Source organism: Balaenoptera ricei, chromosome 13, assembly GCF_028023285.1.
Source record: "Balaenoptera ricei isolate mBalRic1 chromosome 13, mBalRic1.hap2, whole genome shotgun sequence".
Classification (NCBI taxonomy): Eukaryota; Metazoa; Chordata; class Mammalia; order Artiodactyla; family Balaenopteridae; genus Balaenoptera; species Balaenoptera ricei.
Genome location: NC_082651.1, coordinates 67,728,174 through 67,752,176, shown reverse-complemented (window position 1 = coordinate 67,752,176; position 24,003 = coordinate 67,728,174). Strand labels below are relative to the sequence as shown.

General features: G+C 48.2%; 2 protein-coding genes across 4 annotated transcripts in view; one reads left to right on the top strand and one right to left on the bottom strand.

Annotated features, from left to right (window-relative positions):
- Positions 1 to 24,003, top strand: part of MTA3 (metastasis associated 1 family member 3) — a 166,281-nt gene that overhangs the window by 138,653 nt on the left and 3,625 nt on the right. Inside the window, exons 17-18 of one of the 3 annotated variants that reach the window (XR_009506601.1) lie at positions 13,438 to 13,511; positions 14,308 to 14,990. The exons of 1 other annotated variant lie outside the window; for it this stretch is intronic. Coding sequence is in view for 1 of the 2 variants with exons in the window: in XM_059943492.1 (XP_059799475.1) it covers positions 14,308 to 14,333 (26 nt within the window). In the remaining variant the exon portion in view is untranslated. Of the gene's footprint in view, positions 1 to 13,437; positions 13,512 to 14,307; positions 14,991 to 24,003 lie in introns of those variants that run through there. One more of the 3 variants, XM_059943492.1, reaches the window with a different exon arrangement.
- Positions 6,405 to 7,109, bottom strand: LOC132377283 (hepatic leukemia factor-like). Its single transcript, XM_059943466.1, has one exon. It carries the CDS (start codon positions 7,107 to 7,109, stop codon positions 6,405 to 6,407), a length of 705 nt encoding a protein of 234 aa, XP_059799449.1.

Sequence of the window (24,003 nt, the reverse complement as noted above, 5' to 3'; positions counted from 1 at the left end):
TTTCTGAAGAGACCTAGCTGTTACACTTTTTTCAAGACCCATTTGTCTTTGCTCCCCTGTCATGGTACAGAGAGGAAGGCTGATGACATGTGCCTTACCTCCATTATCTCATCTGATTCCGTTGACAGAAGGTTCCAGGTCAGGGGACTTAACTGTTTTGCATAACATGGTATCTCTACTGCCTGGCACAGTGCCTGGAACTTGGGGAGTGCTCAATAAATGTTAGTTGAATAAATGAAAGTGATTAAGAAAAATGAGACCCAGAGAGGTGAATTAAATCTTCCAGAGTTTACCAAGTACTGCGTAAATGGGTTGGGGGTTCCCATCCAGGTGTGACTGATTTCAGAATCTGCTCTTTTAACCACTGTTGTAAATGAAGTTGAGGCTCTCAAACGTGCTGTATTAGTCAGCAAGGTAGAAACTACATAAGTTATTTTAACAGCTCTTGTAATATCAGAAATCAATATGACAGATATTGAAGGACAGAATAGGTAAATGGGGAGCATGGGCTGGGGGACAGGAAACAGCCACCATCACTAGAGCTGCGAGAGCAAAAGGAACAAGTTGGGGTAATCACAGCTAGAAGCCCAAGGAGCTGGAACTCAGGCCCTCGAGGAAAGGGCGCCGCTCTGTCGGTGCTGGCATCACTCAGGAAGTGTGATGAGGCTGGTTCTGGGAGTGTGAAGTAAAGCTGGGACCTGAAACACACTGCTGCTGCTCCTCGGGGTGATACTGGCAGGAACAGGAAGGAGCAAGTCTCTTGCCATCCCCCAGCCTTGTAGGTGCCCTCTGGCACCCCCTGCTGGTGCAACAGGGATCTGGATGGCAAAGTTGAAATGGATTTACGGAGTCCCAACCCCACCCAGAATCACAAAGCTGAGTTTAAGTGGATGGACGTGGAGCTGAGAGGCAACAGTGGAACAGAAACACATATTTTAGAAAATGTCCCCATTTTTGTATTCCCCATGGACCTTTTCCTTGGGATAATGCATCTGTTTCTTGTTTCCTCAGGATACAAGATCCTGACTAACCTGAGTTTCCAAAGTGAACTCAAAAGTACTAGAAAAAAATGTTAGGCTAATAGTGAGTTTTCATGGGAGAGTTAATACCATTATACACTGGAATTGATAGGTACAAATTCATGGAAGAGCCTTGCCCTGTGTGATCCAATAATAAAATCAATTAGCACTGCTGTAATTATCAGCATGTCAGACAGATGGGCACACCAAACAGGATGTTGGTGGGCAGAACTAATCTAACTGGAAGCAAAGCCTGATTGTACTGAAATATCCAGGTCTCTCAGCTTTAGCTGTCCCCTTCTTAGCAGCTTGCCCCCTTTGCTCAGCCTCTACCCTCAGTTGGAGGTTCTTCATAATGGGGAAAGAGTCTCTGGATTTCTGCTGGTAGAAAGGATTTTACCTGACATTAAAAAAAAAAAGAGGATGGACAGCTACTTCTTATCTTCTGAAAGTCACTGTCTTTCACCTGGCCCTGGCCCTGGTCCTTTAAAGGCCCTGGTGTGACTGGGGGCTGGAAGTCAGCACTCTGTGTCCTCTTAACCCGTGGCACTCAGCCACAAACAGACCTCTGTGACTGTCCTAATGGAGCTTAAATTCCTAGGGTAAAAAACAAAACCTGCATACATAAGAAGCCTCATTTTTTGGAGTCAGTGTAGACTTACCCAGATCCATATCAGTCCCCCTACTTTCAGCCTTTCCTGTCAGGCTGTAGGTCCAGTGGTGTGCCACATGCCATCGTGGTGCTTTCCAAATCCTGTCTCCTTTTCTGACTTACAGATGCTTTGATGACATTCCTAATGCCAGCAAACCAAGTATCTACCACATTTGGCTGACTTGGCTAACACCAGGTGGCTGTGAAGAGAGAAGGCCCTGAGATCAGTGGGGATAGAAGAGGCATTACTTTCCATGTCTGAGAGCCCAAAAGGGAGGGCAGCAGGGGAGATGGAATTTGTGCCATGGAGAAAAGCACATCTGACTGTTCAGAGTCAGAAGGGATTAATTGCTGACTTCTCTGATTATTTCCTATGTGGCTTTGGGTAAATCACTTGGTTTCCTTAACGTTTTTTTTTTTTTTTTTTCCCTCTTCTGTGAAGTACAGATTTCATGTGCCTTAACGGTGTTGTTATAATGATTAAACATTTTCACCTACTTTATACCACTTCATCTTCCAAACACTTTATGAGGTAGGTGTTATAACCTGCATTTTAATAATGAAAAAAACTGAAGCTCAAAGAGGTGAAGGGATTTGCCCAAAGTCACACTGCTAGCAAGTAGCAGAGATGAGATATAAACTCCAAGTCTAAGGTTGTTTCCACCGGGTAAATAAGCACCCCTGATCTGTGTGTTGAGTGCAGCATGTACCTGGGAGATGTTTCTGTTTTCTGTGTATTGGAGATGGGTTTGTGTCTGCAAATGTAGAGAGGAATGTAGAGGGTATTTTTCTTTGCTCAGACTGCGAAGCGTAAGCCATTATTGTCTAATCAAAGCCGTCACCTCCATCTCCTGCCTCTGTGAAGCTCCTCTGCCCATATCGTACCCCCTCCTTTTTCTGGAACTTAGGGGATAGGAGCTATATTAGTGTCAGAGAGAGGGGAGAAAAAAGAAATAGAGAAAAGCCACAATCACTTAAAGGTGAGAGGTGTTTTAATTAAGTTATATGATATTCCCAGCATTGACTCTGACACATAGTAGGTGTTCATTAAGTGTTAAGATTCCGTCCCCTCTTTAACGAAGAACTATTATTAATGTTCTATTTTGAAAATTGTTAACAATATCAACCAAAGTTTTTGTAGTCATATGTGAATTGTATATAAATAAAATGTCAGTACTTTCCTTATAATTATATTGATTTCTTACCTAAAAGTATGATTCTCAAAAAAATGACTCTTGGATTTGCTTGAAGGTAAATGGGTATGTTCCAATGTATATTTGCACATAAAAGGGGCCAGTATCTATAAAGAAAAATTGCCCTTAAGTTATTTAGAAGAGTATTAAAGACAAAATTAGGTTTATAAAGAGGGTTCATTCAGCTTCCTGTAGGTTCCTGTGATTAGAGACCCTATGGCAAAGGGGATGGAACACCATCATCCTGAGGCAGCGAAATCTTTTTCAGAGTGAAGGCTGGGTCAGAAAAGACTCCAGAGATGAGAGGGGCAGAGGGGCTGTACAGGCATCTCTCACCCTCTCCTGACCCCCTAAGGAGATGCCCTGGGACCCCCTCCCCACCCGGTGTCAAGATGCTTGAGTTTTGGTCAATCAGCAGATCTTCCATTGCACTGCACAGGGACAAGGGGACTTCCTGCTATGTCTCCATCTTTATCAAATGGGGACCCTTGAGAATAGCTTCTGCTGTGTAGTGATACAGACCAAGGGAGCATCAGCTGGAGGTGCTCTTAACCTTTCTCTGAGATGGCATGGCTTTTGTCCCAAGGGTACTACTGAAGCAGGACTCAGTGTGTCAGGAAAACCAAAGGAACAGGCTCAGAAGAGAGGTGAGTTTTCAGTGGGACAGAGTCAGGTCATCTGAGCGAGGAAGTTGATGAATTGTACAATAAACTTCTTTTCAATCTGCTCTCCTCTGGCTTATTTCCCCTGCGGTATTTGAGTATACTGCAGATCGTTATTTTTCTTATTCGTTTTCTGCATTGAGTAACATCATTTCTCAATGTCTTTATACCATGAAGAGGGTATCTAATGTGGATGCCTCTGAGTATAATATTATGATCTGGTGTGTGAAGACTGTCCTTTTGATGACTTGTTTCTGATATCAGTGATTCAGCAGCTCCAACTGTTTGTTTCCCACCCTGGGAAATGGGCGGTGGTGAGGGCCATTGTACCAGTGAGAGAGCTCTGGGAATGCATCTGCTGTCTTCACAAATCCCCATAAAAATAGACTGCCAGGAGCAGCTGATGGTGCTCCTCGGCATGCTTCGGCCCAGGCTGCCTTCTGTCAAAATTTTTATGTCATTTCAAAAGACTAAACCATTTTTTATGGAAGAACACTGAGTGCCCCTGGACTCACCTCTGGTCTCCTGTCCCAAGGTATAATGTTATAACCTGATTAAATATATCAAAGTACCTTGGAGGTTTTTTTTTTTGTAATAAATTTATTTATTGATTCTTATTTTTTTTATTTTTGGCTGCGTTGGGTCTTTGTTGCTGTGTGCAGGCTTTCTCTAGTTGCGGTGAGCGGGGGCTCCTCTTCGTTGCAGTGCGTGGGCTTCTCGTTGTGGTGCTTCTCTTGTTGCAGAGCACGGGCTCTAGGCACGCGGGCTTCAGTAGTTGTGGCACACAGGCTTAGTTGCTCCGCGGCATGTGGGAGCTTCCCAGACCAGGACTCGAACCCGTGTCCCCTGCATGGGCAGGCAGATGCTTAACCACTGCGCCACCAGGGAAGCCACTTTCAGGTCTTTTTCAGTTTTTATAATGGATCGTTATGGCCCAGAGTTTATTGAATGTGAAGCAATTATAGAAGCTTATCTAATATATCTGGAGAGTTTAAGGACTGCTGAAGCATTTTCTGAGGGCAGCGGATGTTCTCTCACACTGTGAAGCCATAGGAGCAAGGGTTGTAGAGGAAGACAGGCCCAAGTACCTTAGGCGTGAATAATCAACACCTTGGTGTTTTTTTTTTTTTTTAAAGATATATTAATTTATTTATTTTTAATTTACTTATTTATGGCTGCGTTGGGTCTTTGCTGCTGCACGCGGCTCTCTCTAGTTGTGGCGAGCGGGGGCCACTCTCTGCTGCAGTGCATGGGCTTCTCATTGCGGTGACTTCTCCCGTTGCAGAGCACGGGCTCCAGGCGCACGGGCCTCAGCAGTTGTGGCCCATGGGCTCCAGAGCACAGACTCAGCAGTTGTGGCTTACGGGCCCAGCCGCTCCGCAGCATGCGGGATCCTCCCAGACCAGGGCTCGAACGCGCGTCCCCTGCATTGGCAGGCGGACTCCCAACCACTGTGCCACCAGGGAAGCCCCCACCTTGGTGTTTTGACACATTCTGGAAGGATGCCAAATTGGCCACCCCTGGGACCATTGCTGGGTTTACTAATAAATATCACAGTTTCTTCCAGAGAATACTCTTGTCCTGCTCCCTGAGGAAAATGCTAGTGTGTGAGCCTGTAAGAAGTCTAGGTTTGAGACCCTCTCAGCAATATGGAGGTCTTAGAAGAGTGACTGAAGTCTGTGTTAGTTACGCAAGGGCCGTCAACTGTGAGAGCCAGCTCTGGCCTCCCCAATAAGTGTCTCTGTTTACCTGCAAGGGTCATTACAGGAAACCTTTTTAACCAACCTATCCCTGTGTATTCCCATTCTCAGTGATGTAGAGGGTGAACCTCTGAGAAAGAAAGTGAACCTCTGACTTGATAGCTGGGTCCCAAATTTGGCAGGAAGGGTAGATGCTTGGGAAAAGAAAGGGAAGAAGACAGCAGAGGGAGGGAATTGGGTCCCTGAGAAACAATTCTTCCTCAGCAGAGGTTTGACTCATTCATCCAAAGAGCAGGCACAAATGTCTGAGAAAGCCATTGGGACATCAGTATTAGATCTTGATGCCCCAGGGAAGTAAAGACCAACTCCAGAAACCAATTGATTTAGGCATCTCCCTACACAGTCTCTTTATTTTTTATTTATTTTATTTTATTTTTAAAATAAATTTATTTATTTTCGGCTGCGTTGTGTCTTTGTTGCTGCGCGTGGGCTTTCTTTAGTTGCGGCGAGCGGGGGCTACTCTTCTGTGCGGTGAGGGGGCTTCTCATTGCGGTGGCTTCTCCCGTTGCGGAGCACAGGCTCTAGGCGCGCGGGCTTCAGTAGTTGTGGCTCACAGGCTCTATAGTGCAGGCTCAGTAGTTGTGGCACATGGGCTTAGTTGCTCCGCGGCATGTGGGACCTTCCCCGGCCAGGGCTTGAACCTGTGTCCCCTGCATTGGCAGGCGGATTCTTTTTTTTTTTTTTGGCTGCGTTGGGTCTTCATTGCTGCGCTCGGGCTTTCTCTAGTCACAGCGAGCGGGGGCTAGTATTCTTCTTTGCGGTGTGCAGGCTTCTCACTGCGGTGGCTTCTCTTGTTGCAGAGCATGGGCTCTAGGGCACACGGGCTTCAGTAGTTGTGGCACACGGGCTCAGCAGTTGTGGCTCGCGGGCTCCAGAGCAGAGGCTCAGTAGTTCTGGCGCACGGGCTTAGTTGCTCTGCGGCATGTGGGATCTTCCCGGACCAGGGCTCGAACCCGTGGCCCCTGCATTGGCTGACAGATTCTTAACCACTGCGCCACCAGGGAAGTCCCTGCTGGTGGATTCTTAATCATTGTGCCACCAGGGAGGTCCCCAAACCTGGACATTTTATGATTCTGCATCACTGAAGGTAATCTGAGGTATTGGATGACAGCAGTGACTTAAATCTGCCAGGTACTTTTTCGTCCAGTGCTCTTCAGATCATCTGGGATGAAGACTTTGCGAGCTTTCTTAATCACGGGCTGTGGCTTCAGTTCTTCCTCAGAGAACTTGCGTTTGCGAGGGTCAAACATTTCCCGCCCGGGGATGCTGGAGAGGGCAAGGTCGGCCGGGTCTGGCTCATAGCCCACCGGGACCTGGATGGTGTCAGGGTCAATGGGGCTCGGAGTATTGCGGTTGGCTGGCAACAGCTGGTCTGGTCTGATGGGGCTCTGCATGCAGTTTGGGGATGGGATCCCAGAGTGAATGGGTGCAGAGGTCCGACTGCTGAGGTCCATGACGGAGGGGGCAGCTGAGGAAGCCGGCTGCGGCCCGGGAGGGTGAGGGCTGTGGTCATGCTGAGACGGCCTGGGGGGAACGCCATTTTCCGACAAAAACTCCTCCAGGTCCATGTATTCCACCTGGAAAGTATCTCCGTCATAGGGAAGGGTTTTGTCCCATAAGGTGGGTCCCAAGAATGCTGACTGGGGGACCGCCGGGCTCTTACTCTCATCATCCAGCTTCTTTTCCTTGTCTTTATCTTTACTAAATGCGTCTTCGTGATGAAGGGGGAGCTTCAGTGGGTTCTCCAGCAAGGACCTGAGCACGCCGTAGGGAGGCAGGATAAAGGTGGGATTCAGTGGGAGCGGTCGGGACATTTTCTCCATCGCTATGCACTCAAATTTTTTTTTTTCTTAAAAAAAAAAACAACCCCAACCTCCCCCCAAAATGTTGCTGAGCTTCTTCCTCCGTCCTTTGCCAAAAGTTCTCGCTTTCAAGGCGGTGGAGACAAGGGAGGAAAAAAAATTACCTATGTCTTTATAAATACATCTGCATAAAAATAGAAAAACAAAAAACTTTCGGGTTCCCAGTGCAGTCCCCAGGGAACGCGCCAAGTGCCCGCGGGCTCCTCCACGACGTGCAGGATGCTCTCACTTGCCTCGAACCCCTCGTCTTGTAAAATGTTCAAAATTGAGCAAAGGGGAAAAAAAAGACGCAGATGGCTGCAGAGGGCGGAAGGTACCGCACCGCCCGGCGGCATCGCGCCCTCCCCTCTCCCCCGTCCCCCTTCCCCTCCCACCCCTCCCCCTTCCCCCTCCCACCCCTCCCCTCCCCCACCCTCCCCTCCCCCTCACACCCCTCCCCCTCCCTCTCCCTGCTCCCTCCCACCCCATCTCCTCCCTGCGCCGGTGGCCGCCCACAGTCTCTTTAGATCCCAGTGAAGAAGTGAGCAGAAGTCTTCTGCAGAGCCCCAGGGGCAATGAAAATGGAAGGATTTGTCACAGCCTAGTTGATCTGGAGACTCCCACTGGGTTTATTTTAAGCTTCCCAACCTTGCTCATTATTTTCCTTCAGTGTTTCCTGTTTTCCCTTCCAGATGACTGAGCACTCTTTAAGCTCAGAAAACATCTGAGTTATAATTTATGCGTTTTCCTCCCTCAACCAAATATTTATTTTTATCAGCGACTATTTACATATACATGAATATGAAAAGTAATTAATGTAAAACTGAAGAGCAAGCTTGAAGGCAGCTTTGTTATTAGATGGAGCTTCCTAAGAAGATATCAGAGAAGACCCTTTCCGTGATGGTCTGATTGCAGCGGCACTGAGCGCCTACAGGAGCCCCTCTGGGGCAGTCAGTGAGCAAGGCCAAGAGCGAGTCCTGGGGAAATAGAGCTGATTACATTTAAGGCATCTGGGACCAGACAGCAGAAAAAAGGAGCAAAATGTTGGACCTCCTGCATTGCTCTTCTAATTTTCTTCTTGTTTCTCTCCAGTTTTCTTTCCCTGCGTCTTTTTTCTCTACTTTCTGGAGAGTACTACTTTACTCAACTTTATATTCCAACCAGATTTGTCTAATTTCTCCCTTTAAGTCTGCCAATTTTTACTTCATGTAATTTTGAAATTCTGTTATTGGGTATGTAGTTAGAATTTTTATGTCTTTTTGACCTTTTTATCACTATGAAATGATCCTTTTTATTTCTGTTAAATTCATCTATTTTGTCTGATATTAATATGAACACACCAGTTTTCTTTTTCTCCTGTTTTTAGGGGTTTTTTTAAAGGTTTAAAAATAGCCTTTTATTTTTCACATACACAGACACACAGACATACACACACGTACATGTATGTATGTATGCATTTTTTTATGGAGAGAAAAGTTTACATTTTATTTTAGACCTGAGTCTGAAAATACATGATTACTAGAATCCCCCTTTTATGCTGCTCCTCATATATAATTTGGAAAACAATAAGATTTTTTTTAAAAAGTTTTATTGGATTATAGTTGATTTACAATATTGTGTTAGTTTCAGGTGTACAGCAAAGTAAATCTGTTATACATATATATATCCATTCTTTTTAGATTCTTTTCCCATATAGGCCATTACAGAGTATTGAGTAAAGTTCCCTGTGCTATACAGCAGGTTCTTACAAGTTATCTATTTTATATATAGTAGTGTGTATATGTCAGTCCCAATCTGTTTTTAGTTTTATAAATGAATTTTTCTATTTTTATTAAACTCAGAATGATTCTTATCGCATCTCTAAAGCCAGCACATGTTGTTCCAGCAGAGATTTTAAAAACCCTATAAAGCTATTTTCCATTATCATTTCTTTTTTAAAAAATAAATTTATTTATTTATTTATTTTTAGCTTCATTGGGTCTTCGTTGCTGTGCGCAGTCTTTCTGTACTTGCAACGAGGAGGGGCTACTCTTCATTGTGGTGCGCGGGCTTCTCTTGTTGCAGAGCACGGGCTCTAGGCGCATGGGCTCAGTAGTTGTGGCATGGGGACTGTAGAGCGCAGGCTCAGTATTTGGGGCTCACGGGCTTAGTTGCTCCGCGGCATGTGGGAGCTTCCCAGACCAGAGCTGGAACCCGTGTCCCCTGCATTGGCAGGCAGATTCTTAACCACTGCGCCACCAGGGAAGCCGTATCATTTCTTTTTAAAACAGCTTTATTGAGGCATAATTGACATTCAGTAAACTATACATATTTAAAATATTCAATTTGATAAGTTTAACATATTATATATCAGGAAACTATCACCATAATCAAGATAATAAACTTATCTGTCACCCTCAAAAATTTACTTGCACCCCTTTATAATCGACCCTCCTGTCCTCCCTGTCTCCCCACTTCATCCCCAGGTGGCTGCTGATCTGCTTTTTAGCACCGTAGATTAGGTTACATTTTCTAGAATTTTATATAAATGGAGTCATGCAGTATGTACTGTTTATTTGTCAGTTTGAATAATTTTTAGAGATCTACAAGTTCACTGATTCTTTCTTCTGCAGTGCTGAATCTTCTATTAATCCCATCCAGTAAATTATTCATTTCAGATTTTGTATTTTTGTATTTTTCAGTTTTAGAATTCCCATTTAGTTCTTTTATATTTCTCCTAAAAGGTACCATATTGTCACCAATTACATCCATCTTTTTCTATAGATTCTTTAACATACTTAAAGTAAATACTTTAAGTCCATATCTGCTAATTCTAACTTCTGAATCATCCATTAATCATCTTCTACTGACTGTTTTTTCTTTTGATTATGGGTTACATTTTCCTGTTTCCTGTGTCTAATAATTTTTAATGAATACTGGTCAGTGTGGGTGATAAGTTGTAGAGACTCTGGATTCTGTTATTTTTCCTCTGTACTGAGTTTTATTCTAGCAAGCAATTAAATTGGCAGATCACCTCAATTCTGTGGAGTTTTGCTTTAAAGCTTTATTAGGGCTGGTGTATTTCAATTTTGCTCCTACTTCCGTGAGATTTCAATGAAACAAGACCACATTGTTTGCCCAGTGTTTGCCCACTTCCTTCTAACTTGGCAGAACTTGAATTCCAAACTCTGTCTTCCCAGCACTGGACAGCTGCTGAGGTTGCTGGTTAGCCTTTTTCAGCCTTTTAGCTGATGTTTTCCAACGGGCTCCTTGGAGTCTCACCTTGTGCATGTGTGGTTCCAAAATCAGTCAGTGATTTGAGGGGAGTGTGTATGTTGATTTGGGGACTCCCCCTTCCCTGTGTCCTTCCTTTCCAGGATCTCCTCCCTCAATTTCCAGCTGTGTTGGCAGCCTCGAACTCTGATCTCTCCCTGATTCCTTAGCTCAATCAGACTGCAGCTTTCTGCTTGAACTATATGTCTCTTGTACTGCATGGAAAGGCTCACAAGGGTACGATTAAGAGTGGATCTCACCTAGTCTTACCTTTTTTCAAGAGTCATATTTCTTCCAGTTTTTGCCTGATTTTTGTTGCTCTCCAGTACCTTCAAGCACTTGGTTTATATATATATATTATTTATTTATTTATTTATATAATATATTATATATATATAATATATATAATATATTATATATATAAAATATATATATTATATATATTATATATATATTATATATATATTATATATATATATTTTTTTTTTGGCCCATCGCATGGCATGTGGGATCTTAGTTCCTCGACCAGGGATTGAACTCGTGCCCCCTGTGGTGGAAGCACGGACTCTTAACAACTGGACCACCAGGGAAGTACCTACTTTTTATATTTTATACAGAGTTTATCATTGTTTTTGGCTGGAGGGTTAGTCCAAGATAAATTAGCCCACGATTAAAGGAAGCAGAACTCTTCAGTTCTTCTACAGGCTCTCTACCAAATCCCTTGGTTCCCTCAATTTATTTTTTAATAGTATACTGTTTGTGTTTTGTGGATACTGTATCTTCCCTTATTTCTTTGAGGATATTAATGATAGTGTTTTTCATTTCTTGAGTTTTCTTCTCCATGACTAATCTATTTCATCCAATTTGCATTCTTCTCTTTGTTTGTTTTGGTCTCTAATATTTGTGTTAGAGGTTTCTTCCTGGTGACCTTTGGTTGTGTAATAATGTTTAAGAGTAGGAGACTAAAATAAGATGAAAGCTCTGTGCTTGAGCCTATAGTGCACTTCACAGTATGGTGATCAGGCTGAGCTGTTTGTTGGGTGGCCCAAATGCCAATATCTTCAGGTCTTTTTCTACAGACGGGTCAAGTTTCCCAGAGAAGATTCTTCCCATCTATCTGAGTCCATTCAGGCTGCTGTAACAAAATACTATAGTTGGGTGGCTTATAAACAACAGAAATTTGTCAGAGTTCTAGAGGCAGGGAAGTCTAAGATCAGGGTGCCAGCACGGTTGGGTTCTGGCAAAGGCCCTATTCCAGGTTGCAGACTGCCATCTTCTTGCTGTGTCATCACGTGATGAAAGGAGCTAGGGAGCATGTGGGGTCTCTTTTATAAGAGCATTAATCCCATTCATGAGGGTTATACCCTCATGACCTAAGCACTTCCCAAAGGCTCTACCTTCTAATACCATCATATTGGGCGTTAGGATTTCAACATATGAATTTTGTGGGACACGGACATTCAGACCACAGCGCAGTCTCTTTTCCAGAGAATAAAGTTTTGGCTACCTGCTTTCTGGGAACTCAAGGGGAAGAAGGCTCGCGGTCTCACCATTCAGTAGGCATATGTTCACTTGATCCCTCAGTTTGGGGATCGGTAGCTCTGCCCTCAACTGCGCTTGGTGCCTTGTGTCCCTTAGACCTGAGACCCTCTGTTTGGTCCTCTTTAGAGAATAAACATCCAGACTTATGGGAGGTGGGCAGTTGCCTAGGGGTATGGAGTCAGGAGAGCTTCTAGGAGTCCAGCAGCTTCTCAAACTGCCTTCAACTAACCCTTACTGCAGTCTCTCTCCCCCACTTCCAGAGGTGTCTGGTGTCAGTTCCTTTGTATAAACTGGGTTCTCAGCTTTTCACACTGCCAGCTTCAGCTTTGGCTTTCTTGAGTGCATAATCTGTTGTCACTTGTTTATCTGCTTTCTGGGCTTCAAAATCCTGATAATGGTTTCTCCTCTGGGTTTTAGAAGGGAGGGAAATTAACTCAGACACCAGTAGCTGGAAACCTTAAAAAAGGTTGTTCCCATTGCATCAGTTGGTTAGAGCGCAGAATCTCCAAGTCCATGGACTTTATGTACTTCTGAATAGTCAAACCAAAAGGGAGAATTTTGTAAAAAAAAAAAAAAAGTGCTTATGAATCAGGGTTAGTATAGACAAAAGTAGCGTATGCAGATTGATACATTTGAGAATTTATTTATAAGCATAAAGGGAAATGATTTGGGCTACATCATCTAGGAAGGAGACCTGAGAATGGGTATAGATCTTTTCCTGGGGCCCTCTGCCATGCTGGGGGCCTTTGTATCTGGGACCCTGCACGTGGCTCTGGTTCCTTGCTTCATGGAAACACAGTGGGGCTGAGGAAGCTTTGAGCAGGGAGACGTGAAGCGGTACAAGGGCAGGTGGTAAGCACTGGGATTCTTCAGCCCAGAATGCAAAGAGGTGGCATATTTCAACTTAAAACTATGGCCAGCATGGAGAAGGCAGGTGTGATGCCAGATCCCAATGCCAGATCCTGGATGCCAGATCCTGAGCTGCTGGGAGGAGAGGGTTGCTTTTGAACCTGGAGCAGGTAAGTTTAGCACAGATAGAAGAAAGCATAATTTGTCATGGCAGGTCAGAAACTTGGAAAACTATTTACAAGCGACTCTTCTGGCAGATGGCTTAATTCCATAGGGGGGTGGACAAAAAGAGAGAGGCTTCTGAGAGATACTGGAGATACTGACACACACATAACCCTTAATTTAGACACTGAAGAGGGCAGTATGCTCTTACTGGGATGGATAGAGAATGGGGCGGCTTGGAGTAGTAGGAAAAACTTGACCTGAATTAAGAAGATCTGAGTTCAAACCCTGTCTCCTCAACTTACTCGCCCTGTGACCTTGAGCAAGTTCCTAACCTTTCTGACTCTCACAATGTTCTGGTGAGAGTTAAATAAGGCAGTTCCATAACCTATCAGTAAAGCAAGTTAGCCCAGTCCTGAACTGAATTGTCTGGGTTTTAATTTAACACATATGTGCTGAGCCCTATCAAATACCAGGCTGTGTGCATATATCTCCCCTATTCTAGAAAGGCTCATGAAGTGAAGGCGCAGCTCTGCTCTATCCTGCAGACCTTCCTCAGGATGGCGGGAGGCTGTGAAGGTGAGCGTCCCTGTGTCCTAACCCTGTGTCCTCTCGTGGTTGCAGAGCGTGTGATGAGAGAGAGTATCTGAGCCCTGCCTTGGCCCGAGCAGCTGATCCCATCTCAGCAGACACCCCGCACTTCCCTCTTAGCCACTTTCCTGATAACCGAGCAGAAGTTTTCACAACCTACTGTGTAACACCAGATGGTGACGTAGTTTGCCAGCACTTCTGTTTTTCATTTACTTGTTTCTCTTGAGAGTGTCTGGATGCCCAGCTCTGGGACAGGAGAGTTGAAGGTTTGGGGGCAAGTGGAGGGGGTGGGAATGACAGACACTGTGACACTGTGGGTGTTTGAGTTCACTCCCCTCCTGCAGAAAAATATGTCCCTAGCCTCCGAGTGCCCACATCATATGATTAATTGTGGTTACCTAGGATCAGGGTGTGCCTCCTGCAGGCCAGTTGCGTTCCCCATTTCTCAGCATCCGGTCAGAGAGGTACCGTGATGTTGCTCTGATACGCATGTCAGCACTTGCCTGGTGTGTTGCAGCGCCTTGCCGGTAACCACTACACCTGCCCATCCAAATCCCAGCTTTTAAGGTACTTCAGTGTCATTCACATATCTTCTTGGCCTCAATTAAACTTTCCTTATGTCCACCCCTAAACGACATTGCGAGCTTTCATTTGAATCAATGCCCAACCTCCTTTCCTTGAAGGTTGTGATGATGGTGGTGGGAGGCCTGATCCACCCTTCCTCTCACCTTGCCTCCGCCATCGGAACCTGTTTAACTTCGACCCTGTTTCTTTCCTTTTCCAGAATTCACATGCTGCGTGTCAGACTGAGCTATCCCTGTTTAATCCTATAATCCAAGACTTGCTACTCTGTCCTGCTGATGTTTACGGCCATGCCACGAGGCAGCCCCTTTCCCAGAGCATTTCAGTGGGAGACCTCCACGCGCCCCATGGAGACTCGATGGGGCAGGGGAAGAGACTGCAGGAGTGTGCGTCCCCAAGGCTGTGTCTCCTCGTGTGAATCAGTGTCACCTTGCTTTCCTCTCAGAGACCTCGCTGCCCCAGGGGGGACCTGCCTGGGGAATCGAGGGGCTCGGGGAGCCACTCCGCGTCCCCGCTTCTCCGGCGCTCCGCACCCTGGGCACTGCGGCTCCTGGGGCAGTGGGGCTGCTGCGGGCTCAGAGCCGCTGCTGCCCTGCATGTGCCAGCTCAGCTCTGTCATCAGCTGTGTGGATGTGTACACGAGGGACATGGCATCTTTCTGAATGGATTTTTCTTAAGAAATGTGCCAGTGTTTATGCAGTTCACGATATTTCCCCACATCCTTGCTGTCACTGTCACTCAGCTTTTTCTCAAGAGGCTTCATTCCCCATTTTTTTAATGGGGAAATTTTTTCCTTCACCCCTTGCGTCCTGTATTTGACCCCCCCCGCCAAGGTACAGAATTACCTGCGGTTCTGACAAAACATAAGAAAGTCATCTTTGGGAAGCCTGTGCACTCTTCATGTCCTCTGTACTTGTCTTTGGAGAGCGGTTGGCCTTCTGCTCGGTTCCATGCAGCTCCAGCAAGAGCAGGTGTTAGCCTGAGCTGAGTGTGGGTATCGCTGTGACCAGCCATCGTGTCCTGCCCTGTTCCTTCACAGCCAAACCAGCTGACGAGCAGCTGCAGCCAGGTCGGCCCTTCTGTGAGTCTCATTCACCCAGGTTGATTTTAAGCAGATGGAGTCTGTGTGGCCTAGAAGGGTGAAGTGAGAGAACTGTGTCTGCGGGTGAGTCTGTGTGTGTGACACCATAAGCGCCCATGACCCTGCCAACCCAAACATATCTGTGAGCCCCTGTGCCTAGGTCCCGGGAGACCTGCCTGCGACCTGGTTTCTACTGTCTGCGCTCGACACTGGCCCTGCTGGCATCACAGGCAGAGTGCTCTGCGGCTCTGTGTACACAGCCGCGGGGACAGGAGTAACTTAGTGCCCCACTGGCTCCCTGAGCAGGTGTGAGTCTGGCCACTCCCCTGCCTCTGTTTGCAGGTTCAGGCTGCAGGGCACAGGGTCCCAGCAGCGTGGAAGACAGCTGGAGTTTGACCTCCCAGCCATCCCTGGAGTCTGCAGCTGGGAGGCAGCTGGGTGGCTGGTAGTAGGTGCCCCGCACGGCCAGGTGGATGCAGGACAGAGTGGCTCCAATTGAGTTGAACACCCCACCGCCTCCCAAGCCGAGTGCGGTATCCCTAAAATGACGATGACACTCTAGATGTCTAGATCCTCAGAGGGTGGGTTCAGCTCAGCAGAGAGGATGTGATGTGTGATGGCTGAGGGCGACTCTCGGGGCTTGAGCCGCCTTTTCCTTTTCCAGTCTTGCAGTCGTCGTGGCTCCTCTTCCCAGGAGGGGTCGGTTCTCATCTTAGGCTTTGGCGGGGTGACCCTGGGGACATTCTCACCACTGCCAACTCCTGGAGCTGTTCCGGCTCTTGGCTTGGGGCCCCGTGGGTGGGCCTGTGTCAGAGGTGCTCAGTGAGCCGGGCAGGGTGGCAGGCATTGCCCTCGGGGTCTCACAGAGAAGCTCTTTCTGAAAAGACCCAGGGAGAGAAGGCAACCAGCTCTCGCATCACCTGTCATGTGCCACGTTCTCCTCTAAAGAAAGAGACACGACAAAGCTGTGTCCCTGTGCCCTGCCCTGGATTTGTTGTGCACATGGACATAGAAGGTGGAATGACTCCCTCACCCTTTCCCTTTCCTCTCCTGACCCATGTGAAATGGTGATTTGTGGTTAAAGGAGCAATTAGCCGCCCGTGACTCTGCTGTCAGCTTTTTGGGGGGAGGCCCTCCTTCCCCAGGCCAGGAGATTTAGAGACCGGGGCCAGGCCGGGTCTGAAGGAAGAAGAGGGAGGCCTAGCCCGGTTCCAGTTCATGTTTAGCTGTGGGACAAGTGCAGCTCATATGAGCCACAGGAAGTCCTTCCTTCACCGGGTAGTAAAAGCTCCTGGTTCTGCAGCCCCGTCCTCCTTCAGGGAGGATGCTGAAGATCTCACGCTCTCACTTCACCTCTGCAAAGTCCCCCAGCATTGAACCTCCAGGGAATGGAGGAGGGACGCCAAGGAGCCTCTAGTATCTGCCTTTGCCACCTGAGCAGTTGGTGTGGAGAGGGTTTCCCAGCCACCCCCTTTCTTGGGGCCGCAGTGTCACCATTGTAGGTGTCAGTGGCATGTCACCACTGTGAGCAGTGAGCTTGTGGGGTGACATGCAGAACCTGTGTGTACAGCTCCCAGCAGACGTGCACTGTGGTGCTGTGCTGAGCCTTGTCTGTGCTCCCTTGGACAAGCATGCAGAAGCCCGCAAGCCATCTTCCCTCTCCCCCTGTCATCGCCCGCCCCCCTGCATCCCCAGGGTGGTGCAAGGGAGGGAGACACAGCGGTTTTTAGCTTGCCTCTCACAACTGTACCTAGTCCCCAGCCTGGTTTCTATCGGCCTCCAGCCAGGAAAACAGAATCAGTCTGTGTATTTAAAACAGGGGTTTGGGGGCTTCCCTGGTGGCGCAGTGGTTAAGAATCCGCCTGCCAGTGCAGGGGACACGGGTTCGAGCTCTGGTCCAGGAAGATGCCACGTGCCGCGGAGCAACCAAGCCCGTGCGCCACAACTACTGAGCTTGTGTGCCACAACTACTGAAGCCCACGTGCCTAGAGCCCGTGCTCCGCAACAAGAGAAGCCACCGCAATGAGAAGGCCACGCACCACAGCGAAGAGTAGCCCCCTCTTGCTGCAACTAGAGAAAGCCCGCGGGCAGCAACAAAGACCCAACACAGCCAAAAATAAATAAATAAATAAATAAAATTTTTTTAAAAACCCAGAGGGGTTTTAATCCAGTGAATCGTTTAATACAGAAACAAGAAGAGCTGAGATGCCAGACAGGGGAGTGAGGGGCAACCCGGAGATGGGGAACCACAGTTGGTAGGACAGAGGGGAGAGGCCATGTTACTGGATCTCAGGGGTCACGGCCACTTGTGGGGGCCTGGGACCACAGAGGGCCAATGTGGTGGGAGCTGGAGCCATGAAGAGGCATGGTCCGTGCCAGAAACAGGTCCCTGCCTGGTCCCCCCAGGCAGAGAAGGAACAGAAATAGCCTGGCTTCTCCCTTCCTCGTGCCCTCCAGATTTCTGCAGCTGCCTCTTGTTAGCTAAACCCAGCTGGAAGCCAGCTGACCTGGGAGCTGGGGACAGGCAACCTGTGGTCAGCCCCCCACCACTCAGAGCAGAGCAGGGGAGGGTGGGGGGCACAGGTCAGAGGGCAAACAGGCCCAGGACATGCATGGCCTTGGTCCTCTCTGTGTCATGTCCGAGCCTGGTGTTTATGTCCCATGCTGTCCTAAGACCCTGGTGAGGGTAGATGTGTTTTGTAGATTCTGTTTCGTTCTGCCTAGGCAGGAAAGTGCTTTGGGGAGGCAGGGGGGACTTTATTCTTAACACTTGTCCCAGTTTTCCTTTGGGGGGGGTTTAGCCATTTAGCAGCCCCACCTCACCATTCCCCTCAGGAAAGCTGCATCCCAGTTTTCTGCCCACCCCTCCCCATTCCTCTTCCCCCAATCTCTGGTTTTCCCTGCCAGAGAACACCAGCCCAGACCATGCATCAGTGGTCATGAGTACTTACCCAGGATAGTTCACTCAGAGCGTGATATTACAGTGTGGACCGTCTGTCTGTAAGTAGATGCCATCTACTAATCAATTTGTATCCTGTTTCCAATAAATTTCTGGAAATTCTATCTGGTTTTATGCTGCCCTTTGCTGGGACAGTGGCTCAGCTATAAGGCAGGGCGCAGGGGCAGGCCCCCAGCCCTCAGCATCGGTTGCTTCCTCCCCTGTGTAGCTCTGAGGCCAGGCAGGTTAGTCTGATGTCCCCCCAGCCACACGGAGATGCTCAGAGGCCTTTCCCCAGGGTCTGCACTTTCTTCTGCTGTCTCATAAACCACATCCTGAGGACATGGAGGTTTCATGTGGCCAGGCTGCCCCAGTAGGTGGCTTTTGACCGTGTCCCCAAGGCCTGAAGTATGAGAAGCAACAGGCAGACCTTGCCCCATCTATCACTCTTGCGCTGCTGTGCCTAGAGCCAGGTGGAGGGCGTGTGCCAGGCCGCCCCTGTGGTGAGCTGAGGGAGTGTGCTGGGCTCCCATCTGGGGCTTTGACAATAAGGCTCCCATGCCAGTGAGGTGGACGCAAGAGCTGCATGTTACGCAGATGAAGCCCAGCACCCTCTTCTGCATCCCACCCTCCTCAGCTCTGAAAGTCAGAAACGAACATGTCTGAGTTGACTTAAAAGGTATCAGGTGGCTGATCCAAATGCCCAACGTTCTCCACTGTTTCCCAGGCTCTGAAACTCGCTTGGTAGAAATTATTCTCTGTTGAGTAGTTTGTTGGTTCAAACCTTTTTGACTGCAGTGTAGACTGTGCCTCAGTTGCTGTGCTAGGGCCATCCTAGGCTCCCTTGGGACCCCTCCAGCCTTTGTTTGTGAGGTATGCCTGTTTGCAACCCTTGTTTGCTGGGATTTGTGAGAGATGTTTTAAAAAAAACCGATACACCAAGTTTCTTTCAAGAGCTTCACTAGAGAAGCAAGACATGCACACACGAGTTTACTGGACAGTAGAAAAGGTTGTAGGTAAGGCAAGGCTGTGCTGGTACTTGTAGGAGTCCCAGGAGAGAGGGCTCAGCAAGGCTGGACTAGTGGTCAGGGAAGGTTTTGTGGACGCAGAGGGACCCTCAAGGCAGAACACAGCAGCTCCCTCCGTGAAATCCCTAACGTCGTGGTTCTTGGTGTCTTTTTACTAAGACTTTTTTGTCTTCCCTGGCGGTCCAGTAGTAAGAATCCACCTGACAAGGCAGGGGACGCAGGTTCAATCCCTGGTCAGGGAGCTAAGATCCCACATGCCACGGGGCGACTAAGCCAGCGTGCCACAACTACGGAGCTTGCGTGCCGCAAACTACAGAGCCCACGCACCCTGGAGCCTGCACGCCACAACTAGAGAGAAGCCCGTGCGCTGCAATGAAAGATCCTGCATGCCTCAACGAGTATCCCGCGTGCCGCAACGAAGACCCGACTCAGGCAAAAATAAAGAAATAAATAATATATAAATCTTTTTAAAAAAAAGACTTTTTATCCTGACTCAAATATCTCCCTCTTTCTGGAAGCTCACCTATAGAGTGTCACATGCCCTATCTCTCAAGGTGTACCAGCCTTAAGATCCATCGTCAGGACTGGGTTTTCATGGTCAGACTTTTTAAAAAAATATTTATTTTCTTTATTTTTTTGGCTGCTTGGGTCTTCGTTGCGGCGTGCGGGCTTCTCTCTAGTTGTGGCACGTGGGCTCTCTTGTTGAGGCGGCTGAGCTCAGTAGTTGTGGCGCACAGGCTTAGTTGCCCTGTGGCATGTGGGATCTTAGTTCCCTGGCCAGGGATCGAACCCACGTCCCCTGCATTGGAAGACAGATTCTTTACCACTGGACCTCCAGGGAAGTCCGTGGTCAAACTTCTTAAGAGGTTTCTTCCTGATAAGTTTTATCTTCCATTTGTTCTGGTCTTGCTCCTGGACTACAGGGAGTTGCTGGAGGAAACCATCCAACCTGCAGGCACTGTTGCTACCCTAGAGCTGTGAGCGCCCACCTCACCAGGCCTCTTGGGCTGCTGGCTGCGCAGCCCACTTATATGTTCTTCAGGAGCTTGTTTTCTTATTTCCAGAACCAGCTGTTCCAATCCTTTGTTACTCCTGAAGCTCTCACCTCCTGAGAGCCAAGCCTTCCAAGGATCGCTTCACCTTTCTTCCCCTTGTGCCCCTCGGCCTCTAGAGGACCCTCCTGGTACCCACTTGTTGGATCCATTCCTCTCCCCACCCTCCTTAGGAGCTTGCAGTAGAGTGTCCTGACCCAGGCCAGACTGCCACTTACTACTGGATGACCTTGGGCAAGATACTCAACCTCTCTGTGCCTCAGTTTTTTCATTTGTAAGATGGGAATCATAGTATCTACCTTACAGGACTAAATAAGTTAGTGTGTGTAAAGTGCTTAGCATGGGGCCTGGGACAGAGTGTTTATTATTGCTCTGTCATCAGTCTCTCCCCTCTCTCATCTTCACCCTCTCTCCCTTCTCCTCATACTGCTACACTCTCCATCCAGTCAACATCACAGAACAAACCACCACCACATCTGTCTTCTACTCAGCTTCATCTGAAGCTAGTCTTATCTCCCTTTACTAGCAAATCTGTTGAAAGAGGGAAGAGTTGTCTCCATTCCTTCAAATCTCATTAATTCCTAGACCCATTATAGTGGGTTATATGGCTTCCATTCTGCCCCCATCCCAGCCTCTCACTGAGATTGCCATCACAAGGTCACCAGAGACCTCCCAAATGCCAAATCCAGCACGACTTTTGGTCATCCTCTTTGAGCTTTCTTGAGCGCTTGACATGGTTGTCCCCATGTTACTTTTCTTTGTACTCTTCATTACATTGACCCCTTTATTCTCTACCCAGAGCAATGCTAAGTAACATTCAGATATTACTTACAGCCATTTTCCCAGATTTTTTACACGGATAAATTTCAGATATAGTAGTAGTCACCTGCATACCCCCTTTCCGTGTCCCTCCATTTCAGGAGCACTTTCCTTAATTTGGTGTTTCTCATCCCAATGCATGATTTTATACAATTAATACAAATGTCTGAATCCATAACCAATACAGAACATGTTTTGCATATAATTAAATTTTATACAAACAACAATCTATTACTTCTTGAAAAGCCGGGGTTTTTTTTGTTTTTGTTTTTTTTATAAATGTATTTATTTATTTTTGGCTGCTTTGGGTCTTTGTTGCTGTATGCGGGTTTTCACTGGTTGCATCCAGCGGGGGCTACTCTTTGTTGCGGTGCGCGGGCTTCTCATTGCAGTGGCTTCTCTTGTTGCGGAACACGGGCTCCAGGCACGTGGGCTTCAGTAGTTGCAGCACACGGGCTCAGTAGTTGTGGCTCGCAGGCTCTAGAGCGCAGGCTCAGTCATTGTGGCACACGGGCTTAGTTGCTCCGTGGCATGTGGGATCTTCCCGGACCAGGGCTCGAACCCGTGTCCCCTGCATTGGCAGGTGGATTCTCAACCACTTCGCCACCAGAGAGGTCCCCGAAAAGCTGTTTTTAATAGCACAGACCATGCAGTGTTAATCCAGGGTGTCTGTCCAGGATGCTTGACCAGACAGTGTCAGACACGTACTTTGGTTCTCACATCAGCTTTCTTCAGCATGCAATTAGGACTTTTGAGAATGCTTTATTCTCGCATGGGGCACTTTGCAGTCTGTCTGGGTGTTTTATGTTCGGCTTTCACCCTCATAAAAGATGGCTCTTTTTAATTTTTTTTTTTTTTTAACTTCTTTCATGCTCTTTTTTATTGTTGCATTCCTGGTTTTCTTCCTACTTAAAGGTTTCTTCTGGGCACTTCATGGGTCTTCTTTTGTGTGTCCCTTACTTGTGGGGACTTTTTAAAGAATGGCTCTTGGTCCTCTTCACTCTCCCCCAGGTGACCCCATCCATCCGCCTAAGGTCGGCTCTCATCAGTAGGAGGGAGGTTCTGGAACCCAGTCTCCAGCCCTAAGTGTGATGTTGCACGTGTTTACCTGCAGGTCCTCCCAGCCCCTCCAACTTGTCTTAACTCTGTATCTTTTCCTATGAACCTGCTCTACCACCTGTTTCTTTAATGCGTTAGTGTCCACCCATCATCCACAAAGTTGCCCCTGTCCTTGACGTGGGCTGTGCCTCTCTGTACCTTTGCAGACTGCCGCTGCCCTTGCTTGGAATACAGACCGTTTCCTACTCAGGTCCTACTCAGGTCATCTCCCACACCCCTCACCAGTCTGTCCACACTGTTACCAGAGTAACTGATCAAAATGCAAGACAGATCATCCTCGGCTTCTTAAAAACCTCACACACACTCCCTTTCCTGCCTTACTGGGTTGTCTGCAGGACCCTCCCAAGCTCCTGAGATTGCAGGGCCCAGCCTGTCTTTCCTGCCGGTCTCCTAACTCTGTCCCTAGGCCTCCTCCTCCCTTGCCTCAGTGATCTCCTCACCCTTCCCTGCACACCGAGTCTTCTCACAGCTCTGTGCCCTTGTTCATGCCCTTCCCTATGCCAGGGATGCCGTTCCCTTTGCTACATTCCTCATCCTCCAAGACTCAGCTCACATGCATCGCCCCCTGTCACCCCCCGCTCCAACCCCTGTGCTCTTGTGCTGTCATCGGTGCGTTAACTACCTCGCAATCCCACTGGCTTGGGTTGCATTTGATCCGTTTGCAGGCCTGTCTCTCCCAGGCTTGGCCTGACGGGGCTCAAGGTCAGAGACCTATCGTCTGACTTTGTGGCTTAGGGTCTGGGCCGTGGTGTGTGCCCAGCAAATGCTGGATGATCGGTGGCTTCAGGCCTGTCAGCCCAGCCATGCCTGCCTACCCCCTGCACACGAGTCCCCGGGGTAAAGTCATGGAAGCCGTTTTTTCACCCCTCAAGGGGACAGCGGGTCACATTAGGAAGGGGAGAGAGGTGCTGCCCAACACGTTCACCGAATAGTGCAGCCCGTCCCGGGGACCAAAATGCTATGTAGAAGCCAAATGCAGGAAATAGGGTCTCTGCTCAGCCTTGTACCACCTCCCACTCACCTTGTACCACCACAACCGGTACCCTCCCACCAGTAGAAAACGCTGCACTTCAACACAGTTTGCCCTCTCCCCTCCCCTCCCCCCATCCTTTCTCACCCCTTGTCCCCTCATCCCTCCCCGTAATAACTACCTTCCTCACTCAGTGCTCTGGCATATCAGTTATTTCCATCTCTAACCCCTGGAGTTGAGCAAGGGCCAGGGTTACTGTTCCCATTTCACACATGGAGAACAAGTCCAGGGAGGGGTACAGTGGGTTGGGACCAAGGTTAGGACCAGGGGGTCCTTCCATGCGAGGAGAGTGTGGAGGCAGCCTGAAGCCCTGCTTCTCTCCCATGAGGGGACACCCAGACCCCCTTTAGAGAGTGCCTTGTCAGTGGGGAGAGCAGTCCTCAACTTCAAGCTGAGGGGCAAGAAGGATCCCGGGGAAGGTTAGGAGTGTGGGCCCAAACCCTGTGGTTTACCTGGGACTACCTGGGACTTCTCGAGGAGAGACAGCAGTGCACATAGGCCACGGGGACCATCTGGTCATTTCCCTTACATCAGGTCAGGAGAGTGAGCCCGGCTCCTGAGAGGGCGGGGGGTGGCGGTGTTGAGGGTAAGGGAGGACCAAGGAAACGGCACGTGGAGCCCCATTTGCCCCTAGAGCTGCTCTGAAGCCAGGCAGGTACAAACGTGGGGAGAGATGGTATCAGAGGGAAGGTGCCTGGTGTTCATTCAGCACACACGTTAGCGCTCCTCGAGGGGGCTGCTCCACGAGAAAGTGCCCAACCCCCTGCCTCCAGGAGCGCTTAGACCTCTCATAAGAATGTCTGACTTAGAAATGACAAATCTCAGGTGGGG

Excerpts from the sequence above, each read along its gene's own strand:
- LOC132377283 (XM_059943466.1), bottom strand. The coding sequence starts at position 7,109 with ATGGAGAAAATGTCCCGACCGCTCCCACTGAATCCCACCTTTATCCTG.